Source organism: Pyxicephalus adspersus, chromosome 4 (genome assembly GCF_032062135.1).
Source record: "Pyxicephalus adspersus chromosome 4, UCB_Pads_2.0, whole genome shotgun sequence".
NCBI classification, from domain to species: domain Eukaryota; kingdom Metazoa; phylum Chordata; class Amphibia; order Anura; family Pyxicephalidae; genus Pyxicephalus; species Pyxicephalus adspersus.
The window spans coordinates 85,902,349-85,925,214 of NC_092861.1; the positions used below are offsets into that span (position 1 = coordinate 85,902,349).

The 22,866-nt window shown below is 36.1% G+C and overlaps 1 protein-coding gene across 3 annotated transcripts in view; it reads left to right on the plus strand.

Moving 5' to 3' along the window:
• Positions 1-11,187, plus strand: part of TRMT11 (tRNA methyltransferase 11 homolog) — a 36,944-nt gene extending 25,757 nt beyond the window's left edge. For all 3 annotated transcript variants that reach the window (XM_072408864.1, XM_072408865.1, XM_072408866.1), the window contains 2 exons: positions 1,853-1,973; positions 8,940-11,187. In XM_072408864.1, the coding sequence (XP_072264965.1) occupies positions 1,853-1,973; positions 8,940-9,119 (301 nt within the window). In that variant the 3' untranslated portion in view covers positions 9,120-11,187. The remainder of the gene's footprint in view (positions 1-1,852; positions 1,974-8,939) is intronic.
• The last annotated feature ends 11,679 nt before the right edge of the window (positions 11,188-22,866 follow it).

Below are 22,866 nucleotides of genomic sequence, written 5' to 3' on the forward strand. Positions count from 1 at the left end.
TTAGAAATCAGTCTGGATATGGGATGCTGAGAACGTGCACCAAGCAAATCCAGAGAGCAGACAGTATTATGACACAGCGAGGAAAGGACACAAACATGGCTGATTTGGACATATTTTACACTTCTCAGAAACAGAAATTCCTAGGCTCGAAATGAAAAATTAATTATAAAAGCCTAATAGTTCCCCTAAGCCTGCGACTGCCATCTCAAAGTATTTGTTTTATTTAGGCTCTAAATGAATGAATACATCTATTTAAGCTGAGGTCATTTTTTTGTGGAAAACGAAAAGAGGAAAATTCTTCTCTGATGAATCCATGAAACTTTCTTCTTTTTCACCTTTTTATGCCCTAAAGGCTAAAGGTTTTCAAAGTGGAAAGTCGACTGGTTTGGGAACTAAATCAGCCCTAATAACAATATATTCTGGATATAAATAAATAATCTTTGTTTTTTTAAAAAAAAAATACAACAAATAAAACAAAAAGTATTTCATTTAAGTAGAACTTGAAAAAGTTAATATTTGCAATGTGAAATACAGAACATTCTGAAATGTAAGCACCCTGAAAATGTATACCTTGTTTGGAAATTCTCTTGAAAAGCACTTCTTGGTGTGTGTGAGGGTAGAAAAAGGCAGTAGTAGACCCAGCTTTTTATACAAAAACCTAATAAATTTTATTATCATCAGTAAGTTGGGTAGGTTTGAGCTTTATTGGGGCAGATTTGTGAGGGTTTCATCCTTATCCTTTTACATTCTAGGGTTTTTATTCTGACCCTTCAAACAAACTGTCCTAAATTCAGTTAGTATGTGATAGCCAAGCCTCGTAAAGTAAATGCAAACTGCGCTTTAACTTTTCTGACAAGTCAAATCCTATATCATTCGTGTCTCTTTCACACTCCCTCTCTGACACTGCAGCCTACAGAGGAAGCGCTTTACCATTTTTTTGAACTCATTATTATGTTTGCCCTATCACAGGAACATGCTTTGAGTGGATTTCAAGGGTAGGATCATAAAGCACATTTTAATGTGAGGCAATAGTTCTATTTTAATTTATAACAGATCTGTATTATTAATATGAAGTGTCATTATCTCACTACAGTGTATAAAGTAAATACCAAGGTTGAATAACACTATTAATACAATACATTATTGTTTTTATTGACAAGTACATTGTGTGTGAATTTGTGTTCCAGATAAAAGGAACACAAATTGCTCCTACACTCTATTGCTTGTCTCAAATAAAATCTTATTTTATCATTGCTGTCACATAATCAAAGTTCACCCATGGACACCAAAGATAAAATGTCTGAGATTCAGACATTTGATCTATAAACACAGATTTACAGATTATTTGTCATCATCATTTGAAACGTTCTATTCTAAGTACTATTAGTTCAGTTTAGGTTGTAAGTACAGTAGACTGATCAACTGACAGATGTTTATCCATTTTTTCTTCACATAACAGGCTGCAATATGTTTTAATCTAATATAATTACAATGTTCACTGTATGAGGGTACAAGAATTACAATGTTTTCACCGCTTGCCAATATATGCAGAACTTTCATCTGAATATACATTTATGTAACTGGGTATATAAGTTGTTCACTGAGCACTGGCCATAAATAAAGTCACCACATTAATGTGCAATTCCCATTTGTTGCAGTTACTTTAGCTAGGTTTGGGGTAGTATGTGAATTCATTAGTCTTTTTCACAACATGAGCTTGGTTTAGTAAATCATCCTAATGGTATGTAAAATACAACAGAGTTTTAGTGTGAACGGCCTCTGAAATGCTCTTGAAAGGCTAATTCCTTGTGGTTCATTGCCTGAATTCCCTGTTCTGCTTTATTTCTTGTAGATATACAGAAGAAGCTGTACCCCGGCACCCATGCCTGAAACTTATTAGCAACTGTGAACAGATGCTTTCCAGCCACACGTCTCGCCGCCTGATAACAATGGAAAAGGTGAAGGAGTTTGAGGTAAGAGTGCTGAGACTCATCAGCAGCCAGAGAAGGGGATATGTTTTTACCTATGTCAGCATCTGTCAGACCGCATATTGGAAGTTGTTTCACTTTTCTATTTATTTTACACCATACTGTGCACCATTTAGCATCACCATTTTGCTTTTCCTATATGGACAGATATATTACATTTTATTACTTTCTTTTTTTTATAAGCCTGTATTTTTGCCAGTGAACAGAGTGCAGATATGATTTGTTTGCAATTTTCTGATATTGTTTTTTTTATTGCATTATGACTTATTGCTTTTCTATCCTACATGTTTGCAACAGCTTTCTGGCTTATTCAAGGAAAACTATCATGTAGATGAAACTAAAACAGGGATCCCCAGCTCCAGTCCTCACAAGCCTCTGTGTTTCTGTGGATCCATGTCGATGGGCTTTTGTTAGTGTCAAGCAGGTTTTGCATTGCCATACAAGTTAATAGGCATGCAAAGCCTGCATAAAGCAAGTCAGCTGCACCTGTCTGTGAATTTGGAATGGCCCCAGAAGTATCTCAAAATAAGGTTAACACAGGCTAGAGATTCTGCCACATTACTATATTCTGCATGTCAGTTGTTGAGATTGTACATGGGCTTAAATATTACCAACACCCCATGTGAAATACTTTATATTTTTGAAAGTATATCTTTTATATGGGCCCCAGGCTACACCCTCAGCTGTATTTAGGCGTAAATAAGCATGTTGTGCTGTAGGATGAAAACAGTAATAGGCCCTTTCTGTATGAAAGCATAATGAATAGCACTAAAGTGTTGTAATTGTTTCTGCATAGAAATACCCTTTAATCTTCAGGGGTATGTACTATCAATTATCTAAACTTAAAATTCACGCAAGCATGGAATTAATTTTTATTCATTTCAAAACCTGCTTTATCTTCCAAAGGTTTCCCCTGGTGGTCATCCACTGGGGCTGTTGTAACATTATAACTTTGTGGCAGCTTACAAGATGGGAGACAGCATGAAGTTGATCTGCATACAATAAGTACACCAGCCAGGAACAGGAGCTTCAGTGCAGAAACCAGGTTTAACATGACTGTCCTTACTGACAGCCTTTGATTCCAAGAAAAAGATTATTGCCTTGGAACAAAAAAAAAATACATTGACCTAAAAGAAACTTGGAGAAACCTCCAAAAAAAAACTTGCAAGTGTTAAACTTACTCAATACTCAAAATATCCCTATAGCTAGGTCCTCCTAATGGGTAAGAGGCGGAGACTATACTGATTTTTCTCCTTCTGTTTGTCTTAAATGGTTGCATTTCCAGGAAGTGTCTTAAACATGTTCATAATGCATGGCTCTAACCATCTGTGGTTTATACTTGATTTGTCAAAACATCACAGCGTGAGGGAAGCCACTACAAGGTCATAAGTATCTGTGATGTGCACAACAAGCGACTAAATCTCAGGCAGTGCTTGGATAAAACAAGAGCAAGAATGATAAACAGCCCTAGCATTAACATAACAAATTGTGCTTGTTACTCCTCAGATCAACAGTGTTGACTTTGGCACAAACAAAAAGTTTGCTCTGTTTTTCCCCCACTTTAAACCCTTGGCACATGTTTGTTTTCTTTCTGGTTTTTGTTTGTAATCTACAAGCAGGTTTTAAATGAAGCATCTTTTTAGAATCAGAACATTCGGTAGTTTATTTCTCATTAACCCATTGAGCACTAACTACATGCAAGTCTGCCTCACGATCCAATATTTTCCATTAGGTTTTTCCCCCCAATGTAGTTGTTTATCCAAGCATCTATTTGTGGTTTTAGAGTTTGGATTACAGCACCTGACTGAAACTCTAAGACAAATGACTTACTGCTTCTTGGCAGGCAAACAGACAGGTGCTTCTAATTCACAGAGCAGATGGTTTGCAGATACTTTGCACATTGACACCAGAATGTTACATTGCACGCTTTCCTAAGGGGCACTTGGAGCGATGAATGATTTCCTTTTAATTTTTCTGCACGAGCACTTTTATTCAAAAGCTCACACAGAGATTTGATATATCTATAGACTTTTTTCAGTACACACTGTCAAAGTTTGATCTTTTTTTCTTTTCCTACCATTTGTGAGATGTATTACACCCTGTATATGCTTTTACATAGTGTGAAGCATCCTAATTTTCCCATCATCTTAAAGCAGAACCTTGCTTATATATTTACTCATAAATAATTTAGGGCCAAGGTTACCTAGATAATGCAATCAATTTACAGGCAGGCAAAGGATTTATGTGCAGGTTTTTGCCTTTCACCTCTTTTACCTTACACATGTGTGAATCTCTGGTGTATAGTGTGCTTTAGGTCATTTCACTAAATCCCTGCTTTTCTACATTTCCAGCCATTCTCTTTGTCATCAATGCCCCTACCACTGCCCGATTATCTTTTATCATTATCTGCTCCATTCTTTTCCACACTGTCTCACTCTTAAGCTACTTATTGGAACCTTTTTCTCCCAATTAAAAATTTCATGCAACCTTTATTCAAATTAGTAATCCTAGTATTACACAAGTGTAAAAATGTAACTAAAATCCAAAGCTATGTTAAGTCCAAAGTGGTAAGTGTAAAATGTTCCAGCAAGACGTATTGATGAATGTATAGGTAAAAAAAAAAAGTCAAAAATCAAAAAATCAAAGTGTCTCTGGACTGTGCTTCTGAAAACCTATAAAAAAGAGAAAGAGCTGAGTTTATGTTCTAACATGCAGTGTCAGACCTTGGGGTTCCCAAATTTTACTATTTTTTTTTAAATTTTACTGAATCAGACTACTTTTCGTTCATCAGGTACCATCATTTTACTCTTTACTTGGGTGACTGTGGGTTTTCCATGTCCTAGCCAAAACTTTTTTAGCCACTGTAAAAATTCCTATCAACCCTGAAACCGAGGGAACAAATTTATGAAGGCTGTCTGGTACCAAGTATCACCGCATCAATAGGTTGTAGTTAATTCTTATGGCATTTACGTTAGATTAGTATTTAGTAGTAGACCACCATCTGTGACCAAGTGTCAGTCAAGGGTTATTTGGGACATGTAAGAAGGAAGTTTGGGAAAAGTACTAAAAATCACATGATTGTACAGGAGATATATATATCCCTTGTTATTGGATAGCGATCACAGAGATATTCAAAAGGGGCAATGGACAACAAATTCTGGCTCTTTGGGACACCCTGTTATATCTGCAGGTTGCACTGGGATTTTATGCGTGTTCAGGTAATCAAATGATCTTGGGCCCTGGAAGCTTAACATGTTATAGACCTTGCCGACCGTGTGCGCTGTGTAAAAAACATTGTATATGCTTTTTCAGGTGAGGAGTAGCACCCAAAGCACCCCATCAACTAGAAGAGTAGAACTCTTCAAAGCTTCTGTTGTGACCCATAAAGGGGTAACAGTGGTGCCGTCATATACCGACAATTAGGCTAACTGTATGACCACATGACACTAACTGTATGACCACATGAATTTAAGGAACTGAAAGTCCTTTCTTAATTTTAAGGTGGAAGAGAGTAGCCTTAGGTATACATGGCTTTTTGCTTCCCCATATAAATTCCAAACAGTCTTTGCAAGATTCGGGGTAACCAAAGTCGGGAAGAGGCAAAAAGGATATAATAGCTTGGGGAGCAAAGATTTTAAATGCAGCTATATGTCCCAACTAGGAAATCTGGTACTTTTTTCCAGGATTCAAAAAGCAATCGTGCTTGCTAAATTATAAAGGGATAACTAGCTTCAAAAAGTGCGTCGTAAGAAGTAATAAAGACCCCAAATACATCATCCTAAAGAGCTCTCATCGGAAAGGAAAATATTCCTTGGGATGAGAAACTAAGGTTGTTGGTAATTTAATATTTATATCCTGCAATATTTAGATACAGCAAGGGCCTATTATTTGGGTTAATAAAAAGGTGTGGGAGATGACCAAACAAATCGAGAGTCATCAGCGAATAAGCCAAATAAGATGGTACCCAGCTAACACTAGAGCAGTGTATTTCAACCAGGGTACCTCCAGAGGTTGATAGGGGCTTCTTAAAAAGGAGCAATGTGTGACTCTCAGGTCAGTTTTGAACCCCGGTGATTTTTTTTATTTTTTTTTTTCTTCCAATCTGTAAGTGTGGCATTCATCCCCAGCCAGCAATGTAGGAGGAATTCTTCCTACTGACCACCACACTAATATACTGTGAGATGTGGCTATAGCCTGAATACCTGCAAATTATTTCACAGAGTCCCCCCATGTTGAAGAGGTCAAGAAACACTGCTGTAGACTCTTAAATTTTGGATTGCTTTGCGTATAGTTTGGGGCAATAGTTCAATAGATAGGGCGAACAGCAGAGGTAAGAGTAGACATCCCTGCCAAAAAGGTCAGAATGAGAGCTCAAATAATGCAGAAACACTCTCTGTATAAAGCACATCAACCCAGCACTGAAAATGTGGACCGAAGTTCCATCCCTCTAGGAGATCATAGATACGTGGCTACAACATGTTATCAAAAGCTTTCTGGATATCAAGTGCCAAAAGAAAGAAAGGAAGGACAGGTGAGTGACCTAAGTATATGAAAAAGTTGAAGCAGGCCATAGACATTGTCAGAGGCTTTTGTTTCAAAAATCAAGATTCGCTTCTCTGGAGACACACGCAAAGAAGTCCTTTCCTTTTTTTTTTACATGGGAGTCCACCAGAAAATGCCTAAATATTAGTACAAACTAGACTTCTGCAGTGACACTATATCTAGTTTGGAAAACTCAGCCCATTCTCTAGGAAGAAAGATTTCTCTTCAAGAATCTCTAGACCACTCTTGCCTTTAGTAACTCCAATCCGCTTCAGATAAATATTAATATGTTGCACTGGATGATGTTGGCATGGACACAAGACTGATGAGATGGAACTGGACTGATGAGATGGAAATCTTACCTAACTTTTGGGTCATTGCATGGAAAAGAAACTGATTCTACCCATCAACTAAAAGCCTTCCTGCTTTCCCCGGAGTCCAGTGGATGGCATTAACCCTTTATTAATGCTTTGCGCAAAGTGAGATTTGTGTGACCCCACTATTAATTGACTGCACTACTTTAACAGCAGTAGGTTTAAACATTCGTTAGCACCAGATTGTTTGGAAACCATTTACTTTAGTGTAGAAACTTCCTTTGTCTGTCTTTTGTCAAGATCCAAATCTTTAGACACGCTTTAGAATTGGCTTCCAACAGTGTTCCTCCCTCACACTCTCTAATTTCATAGTTGTTGATTTAACTGCAGGATAAAACTGTTATTCAATACTTTGTTTCCAACTTTCTCCTAATTCCACTAAACAGGGAATTAGGTCTATAAGGTTCTAAAAGTTTCATGGCCCTTCATTATCTTTAAAAAAAGAAAAAAAAAACTTGAAAACAACAGTTTACTTTGGACCATTTCTCATCTGTTTGCTCCCAATTATACCAACTTTAAACAAGAGATTTGTGTATATTCCTGTCTGCTTTAGATTGTTAGCTGAAGTGGTTCCTGTCTCCTCACACCTGGTACTTATTTTCCCACTACAAGACAGATTATTATCTTTTTCCAGAGCCCCGACACATAGAGAACCTTTGTGCACACTATAGAATCACCACACAATTATAGTGTAATAAAATCAAAATAAATAAAAAAACAGATATTTTAGGTTCCCCTTAAAATTAAAATATACTGTGGTTTAGGTAAAACATGATTGCAGCCTTGTTTATAAATTAACAATCACATTTGCTGCTGTATTGATACTCTCCTATGTTGCATGTATTTCAGGACTATGCAGCTCCTGTTTTGAGTGAAGTGCACTCTGTGTCTAGGGTATTATTGTCCATAATTGACAGGTATACTAAGGCTTCCCATATATGCGCAAAGCTGGTCACTCAAGGTCTTACCTTTTAATTATATTGTGCTATCCATGGTAATGTCACATTGGACAGATTATGAACAGCTGTGTAGGTGCCAACTGAGTTACAACAATTCCATTTTAAATCCAATAATTATCATTTTCTGTTTGCCCATGTCAGTTGGCAGGCTCATGACCCTCAACAGTTTTGTAACTCCTGTCCTTTTCTTTTTTTTGTTAAATGCCATAGGAAAGAGATCCAAGTTTCCCAACTACAAGATAATTACTGCAGTATAGCCCTAACTGCTAGGTGTAATTATTTACACCCTGTTGCCATGCTGTGTAGTGCTTCCTGTAACAGAAATATTTTTATGCCACTTTCAGATACACATGAGCTACTGTCTGTGGAAGCTTTTAGCCGTCTGTCTGCCCACATTAAGGCTCAGGTCCAGAAACAAAAGCTTTCATTTACATATATTCACCAATAGCCACAACAAGTCTCTTTGTGTGTGCCACAAGGCTATGCTACCTAAATATATAAAATAATCTACACACAGCCTTTGCAGAGAGCAGATCAGGTACACCTACCACAGCCTGCATAAGGAGACAACAGCAGTGATCAGTCTTCATGTCTGCTTTGGGGCAAAAGGATGTATGGTTAATTACTTTACAGATCTAAAAGCAAAACACACAAAGTACTGCAAGATATAAATAATAATACACATGCCTTTTTTTATGTAGACAATGTTTGTTTAGCCTGATGTTCAACTTCAAATATATTCATAATCACTAATGCCAGCTCTAGCTTCAATGGTTTAGGTGGTAATTAGCCTGATTGCTAGTAAAATCAAGTCCTGCACATAACTGGTAAAACTGCCTAAGATAAAGTAGTGGAAGTTAGTAGTTCTAGAGTACTTAAGAGTTTATTTAATCTATATACAAAAAAAAAATTTAAACAATATGTGTGGGCAGATGATTTAGGTTAAAAGTCTTTCAGTTACATCTCATAAAATGCAATGATATACCATGTGCCCTACATATGAAAAATATTGCATTTTGTTTTGTCTTATATGTTATATGCACATTTACATATGCATATTTTTTTTTCTCATGCAGAAACAAGATCAGCATGCTCATCTCATGGATGAACAGTATTTACCATACCAGGGCCACAACTCCTTCCGTGAAAAGTATTTTAGCGGCTTAACAAAAAGAATTGCAAGAGAAGAAAAAGCCAGAACAGGAGAGAATTCAGCAGGGTGCAGATCAACTCAACATAAAGCCACCAAACCATAGAAAAACAACCAATATTCTTCTAATTTTAAATATAGGGTGGCTTAGTAATGTGATTTAGCCAATGACTTCACAGTACTGGCTTTGTGAAGAACTTTTACTGTCTACAGTGTTACAGTGTAAACATTTTATGATTGTTCTACAAAAAGAGGAGAATTGTTGAGCAGTTGACAGAAATCTAACATACAGTGGTTTTTTAATGTAAAGAAAATGACAGGTATGTGTAATTCACACACTGAATGTGTTTACTTAATGCTCGTTAGACTTTGGACATCTGCATGGATGGCATCAGCTTGAACCACACTTGAGATTGTGCAGAATTTATTGAGGTGCATTTGACCTGCTTAAAGCAGGTTTTCTATTAGCATAGGCTGGTATGTGAATGTGTGAAGCAAACAAAAGTCTGCAGATCGGCCCAAATGTTAATGTCTAGGTGAGATTTGTAACTTGATGTTTTCATCCACTTCACCATCATAACTTTTAAAGAATCTGGTCTGATACAAGTCATTTATATGTATAGAGTTCTATTGAATATGAGGCTTCTGAATAAATGGAACATCAAGACTTAAGATGTATTGTAACATAGATACTGTCACCTGTCTTTGAACCCAAAATATCCTGCACCCACTCTCTTACTAAGGGCTTACCAAATGGTTAAAGTAACAGCAAAAAACAACATTTCATGGTGGTTTTGAGAGCTGTGAGGTTTCTGGTTTACATTTGCCTGTTTTATTGTATATAAACCTGTGCTGTGTATTTATGGTCTTTTTAATGGGAATTAGCACTGCTAAGTGGCCACAGAGCTGGAGCTCACTGGCTGCTACGTCTGTCTTTCACAGAAGGAAGTTGTACTGTTTGCTTTTCAGTCTCAGACCTCTGGAATTTGTTCTCAACATGTAAGGGTGATGAAGTGTCCCTCATTAGGGAGATTGCTTTCATTTGTTATTGTTTGTAATTGATACACATTAAACACACACAATCTTGCTTTGTCTTCCTACAATAGTGTTGCATGCAAAGGCCCTTTGTGGTTTGTTATTGGTCTGACCCAGGCAAGTTATGTTAAGCCCAAAGGACTGACTAAGGCTTTGGAAGGCTGTGGTGTTCAGTTGAGTCTGTCCACATCTGAAGCTCATCTGTTCCTTTTCATTTGTTTTTACATTCCTAAAATCTGTCTCTCTCTGAAGACAACTGAGTTTATGTTGTTTTTTTTTCTTTCATTCATTACTATTTTTCTTTTTTTTCTGGAGCCATAACAAGGTGTTGGATTCCACTTGCGTTGACTCTGACACACTTTCTTTGAAACTGAAGCTGTGTTTAGACTTTTGCGTTCCTCTATTTTCCTTCAGAGGTAATACTTTGCTGATTTTACCTTGTTACACTGGGGCAGCTAACCATAAAGATGAATCACTAATAGCTAGTTTTGTGGTCAGCAAGGCGTTGTTTCTTGTTACATTAGTCCAGCACACAGTAGGTGAAAAGGACATGAAGTATGGGACTGGAGTGAACTGATGACTCCAGTATTAGTCAACCACTCTGTGCACTCTGGAAGCACGATATATCTGGTGTTTAAATTGTATAAATTGGAAGGAGATGAGAAATCAAATGTGAAATCACTCAAGCAAAGTGACCGTTTAACCTATGTAGTGACTGAGATAATGCCTCTGTTTAAGGTCATATGTGCCATAAAAATAAATACAGATCAATACCAGGAAAATATGATTTTTTTTTTTTTTTTTAAATGTTTCACATTTTTCAGTGTTTTCTTAAAGGGAATCTCACAAATCGAAATACCTGCATTCAAAGTGTCAAATGTAAACTGCCTTTATCTTATACCCTAGGCAGCCATGTACTTGTTGCAGTGCAGTGATGTACCTCAACGTACTAAATAGGTTAAACTTCACTTCCAAAGAATTGCAAGCATTATTAAAATTGTTAGAATAGTAGCTTCCCCCTAGGCAGACTTAATTTAAATCATTCATGGAAGCTTTTCCTTGCATTTTGATTGCAGAACTAGTTGTAAATAATGTCGTCTTTTAAATTATTTTTTTTTTTTAAATAAACATGTAAAATAGATCTGTGTGATGCAAATTATTTTCTCAGTTTCCTTACAGTTTTAAAAACCTTGGTTTTCTGTATAATTTGTAATTATAAATAATGACTAGTGAAAGCCGCACACACCTTGTATTGCCCTGCTAGACTTCCTGCTTTCCAGTTTTACATATTGATTTTTTTTTTTTTTTTACTCCTCCTTCCCACAATACAAGTTTATGAGTCAAATGACCTATTGAAAACCATGCACAGCTTGTTGCTCATGTCACTAGTTATCAACACATGTACTGGGTTATTACACTATGAACACTGTGATTGTTTTTTTAAAACATTTTTAGGGTAAACTCCTAACAATGACTATTATTTCATAGTTCATCTTGAACCACTGTATTTTAAGCACATCTGAAAATGAAAATTCATTCTATTTCTACCAAATGCATTCCATGCATCAAAACAAAAAATGTGCAGAATATTGTATTTGCATCTCTGTTTTATATATTGGAACTGGGTTGAGGTCCAGACTGTGGGGGATCATTGGTCTATTGCATAACCCAATATCAACCAAGCTTTAGCTGTTGGACAGATGGCCTTACATTTGATGCTAAAATATCTTTGTTTACAGAGGAGTTCATGGTCAGCTCGCCAGGCCAAAATCATCACCAATATGTTTTACAGGTAAAATGAGGTGTTTGTGCTGATAATTCTGTGCTTGTTTTTCCAAAAATGCTGAGCTATGAATTTTTACCAATCATCTCCCCTCAACTTCTTTTTGTAGCAGTGGTCATATTTACTGATGATCAATTATTATTATAATATTTATTATTATTAATATTAATAATAATAATCAGAATTTTTTTTATAGCGCCAACATATTACTCAGAGCTGTACATTAAATAGGGGTTGCAAATGACAGACCAATAAAGACAGTGACACAGGAGGAGAGGACCCTGACCTGAAGAGCTTACAATCTAGGAGGTGGGGGAAAATTAATCGTGTTAATTTTTTTTTAGCAGAATCTGGTTGCTACTTACACTATTAATTCCTATGGAAGTAATAGCGATGTACCTTTCACATACTGCTTTGACTTTTTTTGTATTAAATAATGACATTATTATGTATATGTGTTGCTGTTCATTTTCATTAGATTGTATTTACCAAGTTTTAAGACCTGCTAAGAATCAGATTTTTTTTTCCCTATTTTTTCAAAATCTTAGAACTGAAAGCAGCTGTACTTTCATTTTCTCATGATTGTAACAACAGCTTACTGAATTTAGGCACAAATATTTTGCATGACAAAATATATCTGGGTACCCTGCTATCTAAACCCCCATCAATACTAACATCCTTGTATTCTGGTTGGCTGAGAATCAGAGTCCATGAAGACTTTAAGCCAGTGTGTGCATATGTTTATTCCAGAATCACAGTCTTCTGATAATCACATGAGCAGTAGTAGTGCAACACAGCCACAGCCAAAAGCATGATAACACTGAATGCACTGATCTTGTACTGATTATTACGTAACAATTAGATAAATGAAGTGGATTTTTTGATCTTTGCACAGGTGTGCTAAGTTTCTGGGATAGCATCATTGGCTAATTGATCATTGTACAACATTGCATAATATGTTGACCCTTTATGGATACCAGTTAACAATAATCTTAAATGTGTTATGGCATTTATTATAACTGTTATAGCAGTTATAAGGATCAGGAAAAAAGCATCATCAGGAGCATAACAACTGCGGAACTTGCATTCTTATAATCGGTTAGGGTGGAGATCATCTTCATCCCATTTTAAGGTTCTTTACCAGCCATTTACTATCCTAACAAAAGGGCTAATTCTGTTTTTACCCTGGCACAAAGCCTGATAAATGTAATGTACAAAAAATAAATCATATGATGAGTGCAGGCTAGGTGCATCAAATGGTTCTAATCTGCTGTTCACTTCCGTGTTTAAAGTATTGCTAGAAACAATGTCAATAAATCTGAAATCTTTAGATCATGTCATATTGTATTCATCATCTGTTATCTTTTGAGCTTCAGTTCACTCTGTTTAACCTAAACATTCGACAGGAAAACTCACCATGAACCTGACACATTGTTTCTATTGCTCTATAGAAATGACCTGCCAAAAATTTACTTTGACATCCATGATCAAAGGTTCAGTCTGAAAAAAATATAATGTCCTTATTTGACCAGTTGCAAATAAGCATTCCCTTGTAATGGCATGCCTGTAATGTTACAGTAATCAATCAAAGCCATAAAGCATAAAAAGGACCTATAGAAGGATCATTTTTAATGCATGAAAATAATTAAAAACACAATTATTCCTAAAATAATTGTTAAAAATAAATAAGGTATTCACTTATATTGCCCACATTTCACCCAATGCAGTATTCCGGAGATTTTGCAATGATAAAATCACACAGTATTAGTAAATGACTTAAAGATTAACTCCAAAAAAAACATAACCACAAGATTGAAATATACGTTCTTAGGGCCCACTATTTATATTTATATATATATATATATATATATATATATATATATATTTATTTTTATATATATATATATTTATTTTTTTTATAGTACCACAGCCCTTTTAAAGTCATGAGAAAAAGAACCTACACCCCCTCTTTAATACTAAGGTTTTCCATATCAAGACGCAATATAAAATCATCTAGTCCTTGTAAAGGTCCAATAATTAGGTCAATACAATCTCAGGTGAACAAAAACACATGATCGATCACACTGTCATAATTTTTTTTTTTTTACAAAGGCAAAGTCAAAATGTAGAAGCAATGTTTAAAAGAGAAGAGGGAGGGAAAGGTTTTTGTTATGTGTTCTCTCCTGTTATGGCCTTCATGTGATATGGTTGAAGCCACCTCTAGTAGGTTATACAATAAAGAAGAAGATAAGGTTAGAAAAGAGGTTTGCTGCTCATGGAAATGCTTAATGAACTTGTTTATATATTTGTAGAAAACTTTTTCATACACAATACAAGTACAGATTCAACATTTGTACAAAAATGCCTGTTACAATACTCGCAGGGTTTAGGTATATTTTACATATACATACATTGACGCAATATAAGGCAAATTAAGGATAACCGCATATTGTCGTACGATATCTGACGCGTTTCACCACAAAGGGCTTCCTTAGGGATAGATTATTGTACGGGTGTAGCGGTCAAAACACATATATTCTTATATGGCTCATGAATATATGTGTTTAGATTGCTACACCCGTGCCATAATCCCTGAGGAAGCCCTTTGTGGTGAAACGCGTTGGATATCGTTATCCTTAATTTGCCTTATATGAATATTGCGTCTATGTATATGTAAAATATACCTGAACCCTGTGTGTATTGTAACAGGCGTTTTTGTACAAATGTTGAATCTGTACTTGTATTGTGTATGAATAAGTTTTCTACAAATATACAAACAAGTTCATTTAGCATTTCCGTGAGCCGCAAACCTCTTTTCTTTAACCTTATCTTCTTCTTTAAAAGAGAAGACATTGTCACTGCTTATCAGTTTAGGAAAGTCTTGAATACCTTTTCCAAAGTCCAACATTCTATAGTAGGAAAGATTATTCACATTTGAAATACATTCAAGGCAGTTGTCAATCTTCTCAGAGGTGGACGTCCCAGCAAATTTACCCCAAGATCTGAACATGCAATGATCAGAGCAATTTCAAACATCCCAACAACTTCATCTCAGACTCTACAGGCCTCACTTGGCATAGTATTTTTTTATGAGAATACACATTTAAAGACTAAACGTGTATGGCATATTTTGGCTCTTGTTTCTAAGCCAGCCTGGCTTAGGTGTGCAAAGCTGCGAAATCTGAAGAAACCACATGAGTTCTGGCACAATATCTTGTGGAGGAAATGGAGGTGTTTGGCCAAAGACTACATTGCAACACTTGGTCTTGCACAGTGCGGGAGGGGTGATGTGTCAGGTTTGATCTGTAGCCTCGGGGGACCCAGGTACCTTGCAGTCATTGAGTGAACTATGAAGACCTCTGTATACCAAAGTATTCTGGAGGCGATCTATGTGATAAATAAAGCTTAAAACAATGAAGTCATGCAACAGGACAATATTCCCAAGATCACAATATCTGATAAAGAAAAGAATTAGTGTTACAATGACCCAGTCAAATTCCTTAAGTTATGCATAAATGGGACCTTAAGGTATACATAAATGAATGCCCACAAACCTGGTGTGAGAAACTAATAAAATCTTAGAGAAAATTATTACAATTGTCGCTCCATAATAGCTTCAACATATATGTATATACCTATTTGCCCTGAATAAAGGTGATTTCTAAACCTCTGAAATACTGGATTTCACCTTACACCAAAAAACCAAAGCACCCCATAGGCACTTATAGTTTAAAAGGAGTGGTTGTTATCCCTAAATTTGTTTCATGGAAGGGGTTGGTCTTTTTTAATCCTGGAGGAGCAGTAATAAAAGGAACATCTTTTACCGTTGTACCCTGCTGTAACTAAGGAAAGGAAGGTAAAGCAAGCTCAGCTAACTTGGCTCTAGTACATGGTCAATGATGTTAATCAACTTTTTACAGAGGGGTAGGTCGGGGAACCAACCACATCATCTGATGGAGGTTCCTTATTATCCAATACTCCTGGAGGAGTACTGGTTTCTGTATAGGACGTTTGTCTAGATAACAAGAGTATGTGGACCTAACTATAAATATTCTTACAAGTAAGGCAGTTCCTGTATGTGAAATTCAGATGTGTGTTTGATTCTTGTGGTTTTAGTTTGCCAGATACATTCTAATTTGATAACTTCAGTACAATCTGTATACTTACCAATATCTACAAAATTCTAAATCTAGTGTTTTAGATAGTGGGCAGTCTATCTAAGCAATCTATAATATTTATATACAGTCAGGAATATCCTAACACATCGAAGTAGTTGATAAATCTAATTTAATTTATAGTTATTTTGCAATTCATGTTGCCAGATTAACTTTCAGCTCTGAATACCAATCTGTAATCTATAATTTTCAAATTGCAACTTGCATGGGAGAACAGACAATCAATGGCTGTTCAGATCAGAACTCACACTTTTTATTTAAAAATAAAAGCCTTTGTATTCAGTATTTTGTAAGCATTGACACATAATTAAAAAAAAAAAAACCTTAGTTTTTTAGTAGTTTCATTAGTTCATGTAACCAAATCTTATTTGATATATGAACATGTTTTTAGTGTAAAAAAATCTTTTCTGAATTTGTGGTTATAGCAATGTCATGTTGGATATATACACATATGTTGATATTTTATTTATAGTGGTTGATAATCTTGGGTAGAAAACGAAATCATTTGTTAGATATGTTGAAAAGCTCTCAGTAAATCCCAAATTTATTTGAAGTTATCAGAGCAATGTACCTCTGCAGATTTACTCATTGATTCTAACAGATGCTTTCACTTCCCTTGTCATCAGTAAAGATTTTATTTGTAAAATATAACTGTGTTGTACAAGTTACATAATGAAAATAATACATTTTCCTGTAGACACTGGATTCTGTTTCCTAGTGTAAGGCTATGTGCACATTCCCGGCTGATATGAGCCGCAGGGCTCGTCTCTTCTGACGTGTACAGCGGCCGTCCAACGTTGTTCGTGGATCTGTCCTGGCGGATCCACGAACGACTGCAATGGAATTAAAGAGAGGAGAGAGCAGCGGGTGCCACTCGCTTGTTCTCTTCTCTCCCCTCTCTATAGAACAAAACAATGCTGTATATACAGCACTTTTTCATTCAGCTTTCAGTCATTTGTCGTTAGAAACGATCAGGAAAGATCCTTTTCAACGACAAAAATCCAAGGTGTGTACGCAGCCTTAGAAGGAGTGACAAATGTGAACAATTTATATTTAAACCATTGACCACTTGTCAGTGAAGGAGCTCTAATTGATATACTGGTTGTTATTATATGCTAAACACTTTACATGCCTGGCTCATTACTTTTTGGATGGCCCCAAACCAAAGCCCAATAAACTGCAGGTCAAGGAAATTGCGTGGCAACAATTCTGCTCAGATCATGATCTGTATCTTGGTATATCTCAAGTCAAGTCTAAAAACTGAATGCATCTTTCTCATATTGCTAAGAAGGGGAAATGCCTTACTGCTGCACAGCTTAATCCTTCCTTCCGTTAGAGTACTGCTTAGCAAATTTTGTTGTTTTTCTGAACACAGCACAGACGTACCTGGCTAACCCCATCAATTTTAATTCTATAGCAATTTAGAGGAAATCTGTTTTGGTCACCGCTCAGGACGAATTGTTTATATTTTCTGCAAAGTTCATTCTTTCTCCTTTTTGGAAAATATATTAAAGTCAGTGGTGATGTATTTCTGAAGATTTCTTTTGATTGTTAGGTAATACCGTGTATAAACGTTATAACGTCTGTGCTAATGTGTTATACAGTCGTAGTAACCTAAGGTACTTTTGTTTAGTGTATATAAATTATCAAACAAGTGAGGAGAGGTTTTAGTTTAATAAAAAGAGTTTTATAGCAGCTGCGGGCTGTTAAAATGGGCCGCCCACAGTCTGAGTCTTTTTTTTTTTACAAGCAGGAACCACCTGGAAATCTGTTAAGCCAGGCCCAAAAGGGAACTCATGTTTACAATGTGGAACACAGCTGATAAGTGGAGAGCTCTTTTACAAATCTCTGGGGTCTATCATTTGAGGATAGAAATTAGTACATTTGTCAGGCCAGTGCTACAAAATGTAGTTATTAAAATACATATACATATATGGCATACATGTGCTGCAAATCTCACTTCCACCAGTGGTATCGACTACAGGGCACGGATGGAATGAAGATGCATCCTGATGTCAGCATGCCATACTTTTACAAGCTTTTCTCTCCTGTAAATTCAAACATTCTTGTATGTAAAGTGACTTTTCAGAAGAGAGACCGCACACCTCATTTAGAGGAACAGCACTCTACCATATGTGTTCTCAGTAGAGTGACCAAGAAATGATTGAACCAAAATCTATGGTGTACACCAAGGCTGTGTTTGCCATAATGGCTGGTGCCTGGGACAGCAGGGGTAGCGAAGGCAGCACCAAGCACAGCCATTGACAGGTTGATGAAGGTATGTTGAGAGGAATCGAAAAGGCTCAGTTCTCTCTATTTACCTGCCTAAAGGTCTGTACAGTTAAAAAGAAGCTTTGTCTATAAAGTAGCACTGAAGTGCATTCTAACAATAATGTGTACACAGCTCATGACACAAGGAACAGATTTTGTACAAACTCAGGAGTTCCAATGGCAGCCTATAGTTTAAATGTGGCCTCAATGGACCATCTTCTTCATCCCACTCTGTTACTATCTAAAGCTATTGCCACTGCTTCCTATTCTTTCTACTGCTATCAGAGTTTAATTGGTTACTGCCGTCTATATGTATAGATGCTTGAAATTTTAAAACCTCTATTCCTATGTAACAAGGTATTTGAAAATAAAAGTATACGTGTTTGGATTCCATCATTTTTCTAGTGAGTTAAGGAATGCGCATGCTTTGCTCCATTTGTAGGTTTGTGCACAGAATAGAAAACACATACACTTTCTGCTTTATTTTTTCTCATAGAGATGATATGATAATGAGGTTAAGAATGCATTATGTATCATCATGTATCATTATCCCAAGGTTTTAGAAGTCTATTATGATTTTTTGGGTATCATACTTGATCAGAACAGTGTTTCTCAATCGGTGCTTCTGCTGAGGTTGCTAGAGGTTCCTTGAGAAATGAGCAATTTGTTTCTTTTAGGTCAGTTTAACTGACACCAATGATCTTTTGGGCTATCTGTAATAGTGACATTCTTTCCACTGGCCAACAATGTAAGAATCATTTTCATATGGGCCACCACACTAATGTATGTTGTAGGTATAGCAATTACACAGGGGCTCCTCAAGACCTGAAAGGTTTTTTAATGAGTCCTCCCTTACTAAAAAGTTTGAGAAATACTGGATTATTAAGTTGCCTAGCCACATTATGTGATATATGGCAAATACATTTCTATCAATCAATGTGAATATTTAGGTATGCTGTATGCAATTGGCTGAAACATATAAGTAAAGTAAACTGTACATTTGATAATGAACCTCTGCGAGGACTGATGATATTTCCTGTGTGAGCAGACCTCAAATATTCTCAGGACATTTCATTTAGTGGATCATTATTTCTGTGTCCCTTCCCTTGGCTGATCAATGAAGTGCAGACCTGTGCAATAAGAATAATATATTTATAAGAAATACTGAGGATAGGGTTTATAAAGCCACAACATGCACTTTGGGATGTTTATGTAATAAAGGCTTTGTATTTTATTTGGTGTTTTGGTACCTTTTTATTAGCATTGCACATAATATGAGAACTGAATCAATTTAAAGTCGGTTATATTTTTTTAATGGCAGATTTATTTTCTGCTACAATGTATTTAATTTGAAAACAAAAGTCAGTTATTAGGCCTATGTTTCAAATTTCCAGTCGTTTCTGTAACTGCTGTGTTCACTGGCAAGATGAAGTGTTTGCTGGCAACCTCAAACCGGTAATCAGACAGTGAAGAAAGAAATACTCCCATACCGGCCGCCATATTGATAAAATAAAAGTATACAAGGTAAAGAAAATGTTTTCTTTTCATATGGAAACAATCAAAATGAAACATCAAATAAAGTTACAATACAATAATGTATAACCATAGAATCATGTTATCATTCAGTAACCTGAATCAGATATTCCACAATCCCAAACGCCAACCATCCTATAGTGACAATGCTGGTTATTTATAAAGAAAAAAGATTAAAAATCGTCACCTTAACAAACAAAGTGCATGTGTGGCAGAATCACCAGATTACAATAAAAGTTAAATAAGTCTAAAAAATCAATGCAGTCATCTAGTGACAGTAGGCTACAGTTTATAGTACATTGCATTGGATTTAGATATGCATGATATGATAGATCCAATTGGTGGTGGTTCCTGTGTTTAAATCCCCTCAGTATACATACCTGCTCAGTACAGACCACAAGACTTCGATGGGGCCTAAAGCAAGCAGAGAAAGTCACATAGAGGTCTATAAGGTTGTAATGTGCAAATACTTTTTTGTGATACTAAAGAGAAGTATTGTTGAGTTAAGCCATGTTGCAGTTTGTTGTTCCCTTTCCCCATACGTTTTTGATAACATTTACAGCTTTGCAAACTCAAGTCAAACTCAGTGCAGATAGATGAAGGTGACTGATTCATATTGCTATTTTGGAGGTAAGACCATGCTATGAAAGTTAACAATTGTTACAGAGACAGTAAAAAAAAAAATCAAAAGTAAATTAGAAAATCAAAAGCTTTGTTGTAAAGTTGATGGACTTCCTTGGAGAATCATGCAACAACATAACCCTCCCTGCTCTCCCATACTAATATTTCCTAAGCAGTCTTTTAGCTTCCTAAACTCTAATGTAAGCATGTGCTCTGGAAGGAGAAGATGGATAAGATTAAGAAGAAAGGGGCTTTATTGCCTCTGTTGTAAATGATGAGGTTGAACTACACCACAGTGCCTACAACTGCAGAGATTAGTAAGGATTTGACTCATTTGCTGCAGGTTAAGAATACAGAAATTGTTGATGCTTATAGCTCAGCAGTGAATCAGCGGGGTCATTGGTGTTGGCTGGCCAGCAGAACAAAGATTCCTATCAGTGGCTGCTCATTGGTGAAGCAGAGGCTGGAAAATGGTGCAGAGTTTTTCTACTTTTAGAAAGGATTTTTAATCCTCTTTGGTTTAAATGAATGTAAATGACTTCACTATTGCATTTTTGAAAAATTCCAGACAGGCATTTCAGTGCACCCGACCAGACGTGTTTACATGTCTTGCTAAAGAAGAAAAAGTATCTTCTATCCCCAAATTTCTCCAGCTCTGGCATTCTGCTGGACTGTGTTATGTTCTGCAGACAAATAATAGCAATGTAATAGAAACCAGTTTACTTGGTAGAGGAAGCATATTGTGTACTATTGGTAAATATGAAAAAAATAAATGAAAACAATGTTATATCCAACACACCACTGTAGTCAGTAAACTAATTATAATCTAAAGTCTGGGCAAGGAGTATGTGAACATTGTATATGTATATATTCCCATAAGTCTTTACCGCATAAGTATATAGCGCTGAATACACAGCATATTTTGGTGTCAGAATGCTGTTTATAGACAAGTTCCTTGCACAGAAAAGCAAGTACATTAAATGTCAACCTTAGTCAAGAAAGAACATTTTGAAATGAAACATAGTTTTAAGACACAGGCTACCTAGATGTTTCACTTTATTTTTCCATTATCACCTACTACAGCCTACTACCTAGCTGGTGAAAATGCAGGACCTCATCCACATACACTGGAACATGGAGGGGAGGTTATATACCCCAGAATCATGTAATGAGAGACTGCAGTCAGGAAACACAATTTTACCCAAATGGATTTGATAAAAGTCTAAGTTAAGGCATTCTTGCAAATTAACAAAACTAGTCCTCGGTATAATTTGTTTTTTTGTTCTTGCACAGCTTTTGATCAATAGTTGTCATTGGGAGACATGCATTTATTCTGCTTCCACCACTGATAATCATGCCATGATGAACAGATCAGCCTATTATATGTGGGAATAGCTTTGTTCCTGTTAGAATGATTGCTGCTGTTAGGCTGATCCTCTCCATAGCATAAATGTGCACACTGGGTTGATAGAACTTTTTATAGAGAATCAGGCAAACAAGACTGAAACCAATTAGATTGTAAGCCTTTCTGAGCAGGGTTCTATAATATTATTATTATTATTATTGCACAGCCAACCATCATCCAATGTCCATCAAGGACAACCTGTGATGTTGTGGGCTTTATATAATAATATATTAATAATATAAAATCCTGAATAAGTCAAGAAATTCCAGCTGGTAATCCATTTTTGAAATTAGTTATTTTGCCATAGTTTTATGTCTAATGAAAACCTAATCAAAATCTTTTAAAAAGAAATTAGTTATATCGATGGAGGGAATATAAAAAGTTTTTACAGTTGATATTTTCCTGAAACTGCAATAATGTTATGTGACTTGGCTAGATGCACATATTGACTTGCAATGACAAAAAAACAAGTGCCAGCTGCAGACTAAATATTGGAGATGTTTCTATGAAATGAGACATTTTGCTAGGTCAGATCACCTTTCTGTAAGTCTGGCCAAATCTGAAATCTAGGAACATGTTGACACAGCATTTTTGTAGAGATAACTGACTATTCACAGCCTGAGCTGTCATTCAGTGAAGCTGTGACAAGGTGCGGATAAAGAAGTCACAACATTTCAAGCAGGCTGCTAAGCCGCCCCTACAAAATGCTGATTTTACAGCGTGGGAAATGGAGATTCATGAGGAGCCTCTTGCACAAGGCCAGCAGAATTCTTTCAGTATCACCTTATTCTTCCTGGAGATAAATGTCCACTACTTGTTGAGAGAATTCTTAGTTTACTTTAATGGGAAAAGGTCATGCTCTGTATCAGATTCCCAAATACTCATGTTGTCAAAACAATGAGGCCATCGTATAGCAAATGCATTTTAAAAAGACTAAAAAATCAATGCTGAACATAAAGGACATCATTTCACAAAATAACAATATAATGAAATGTGACATGTTCTTCTTTATTAATGGGACAGTTTATAA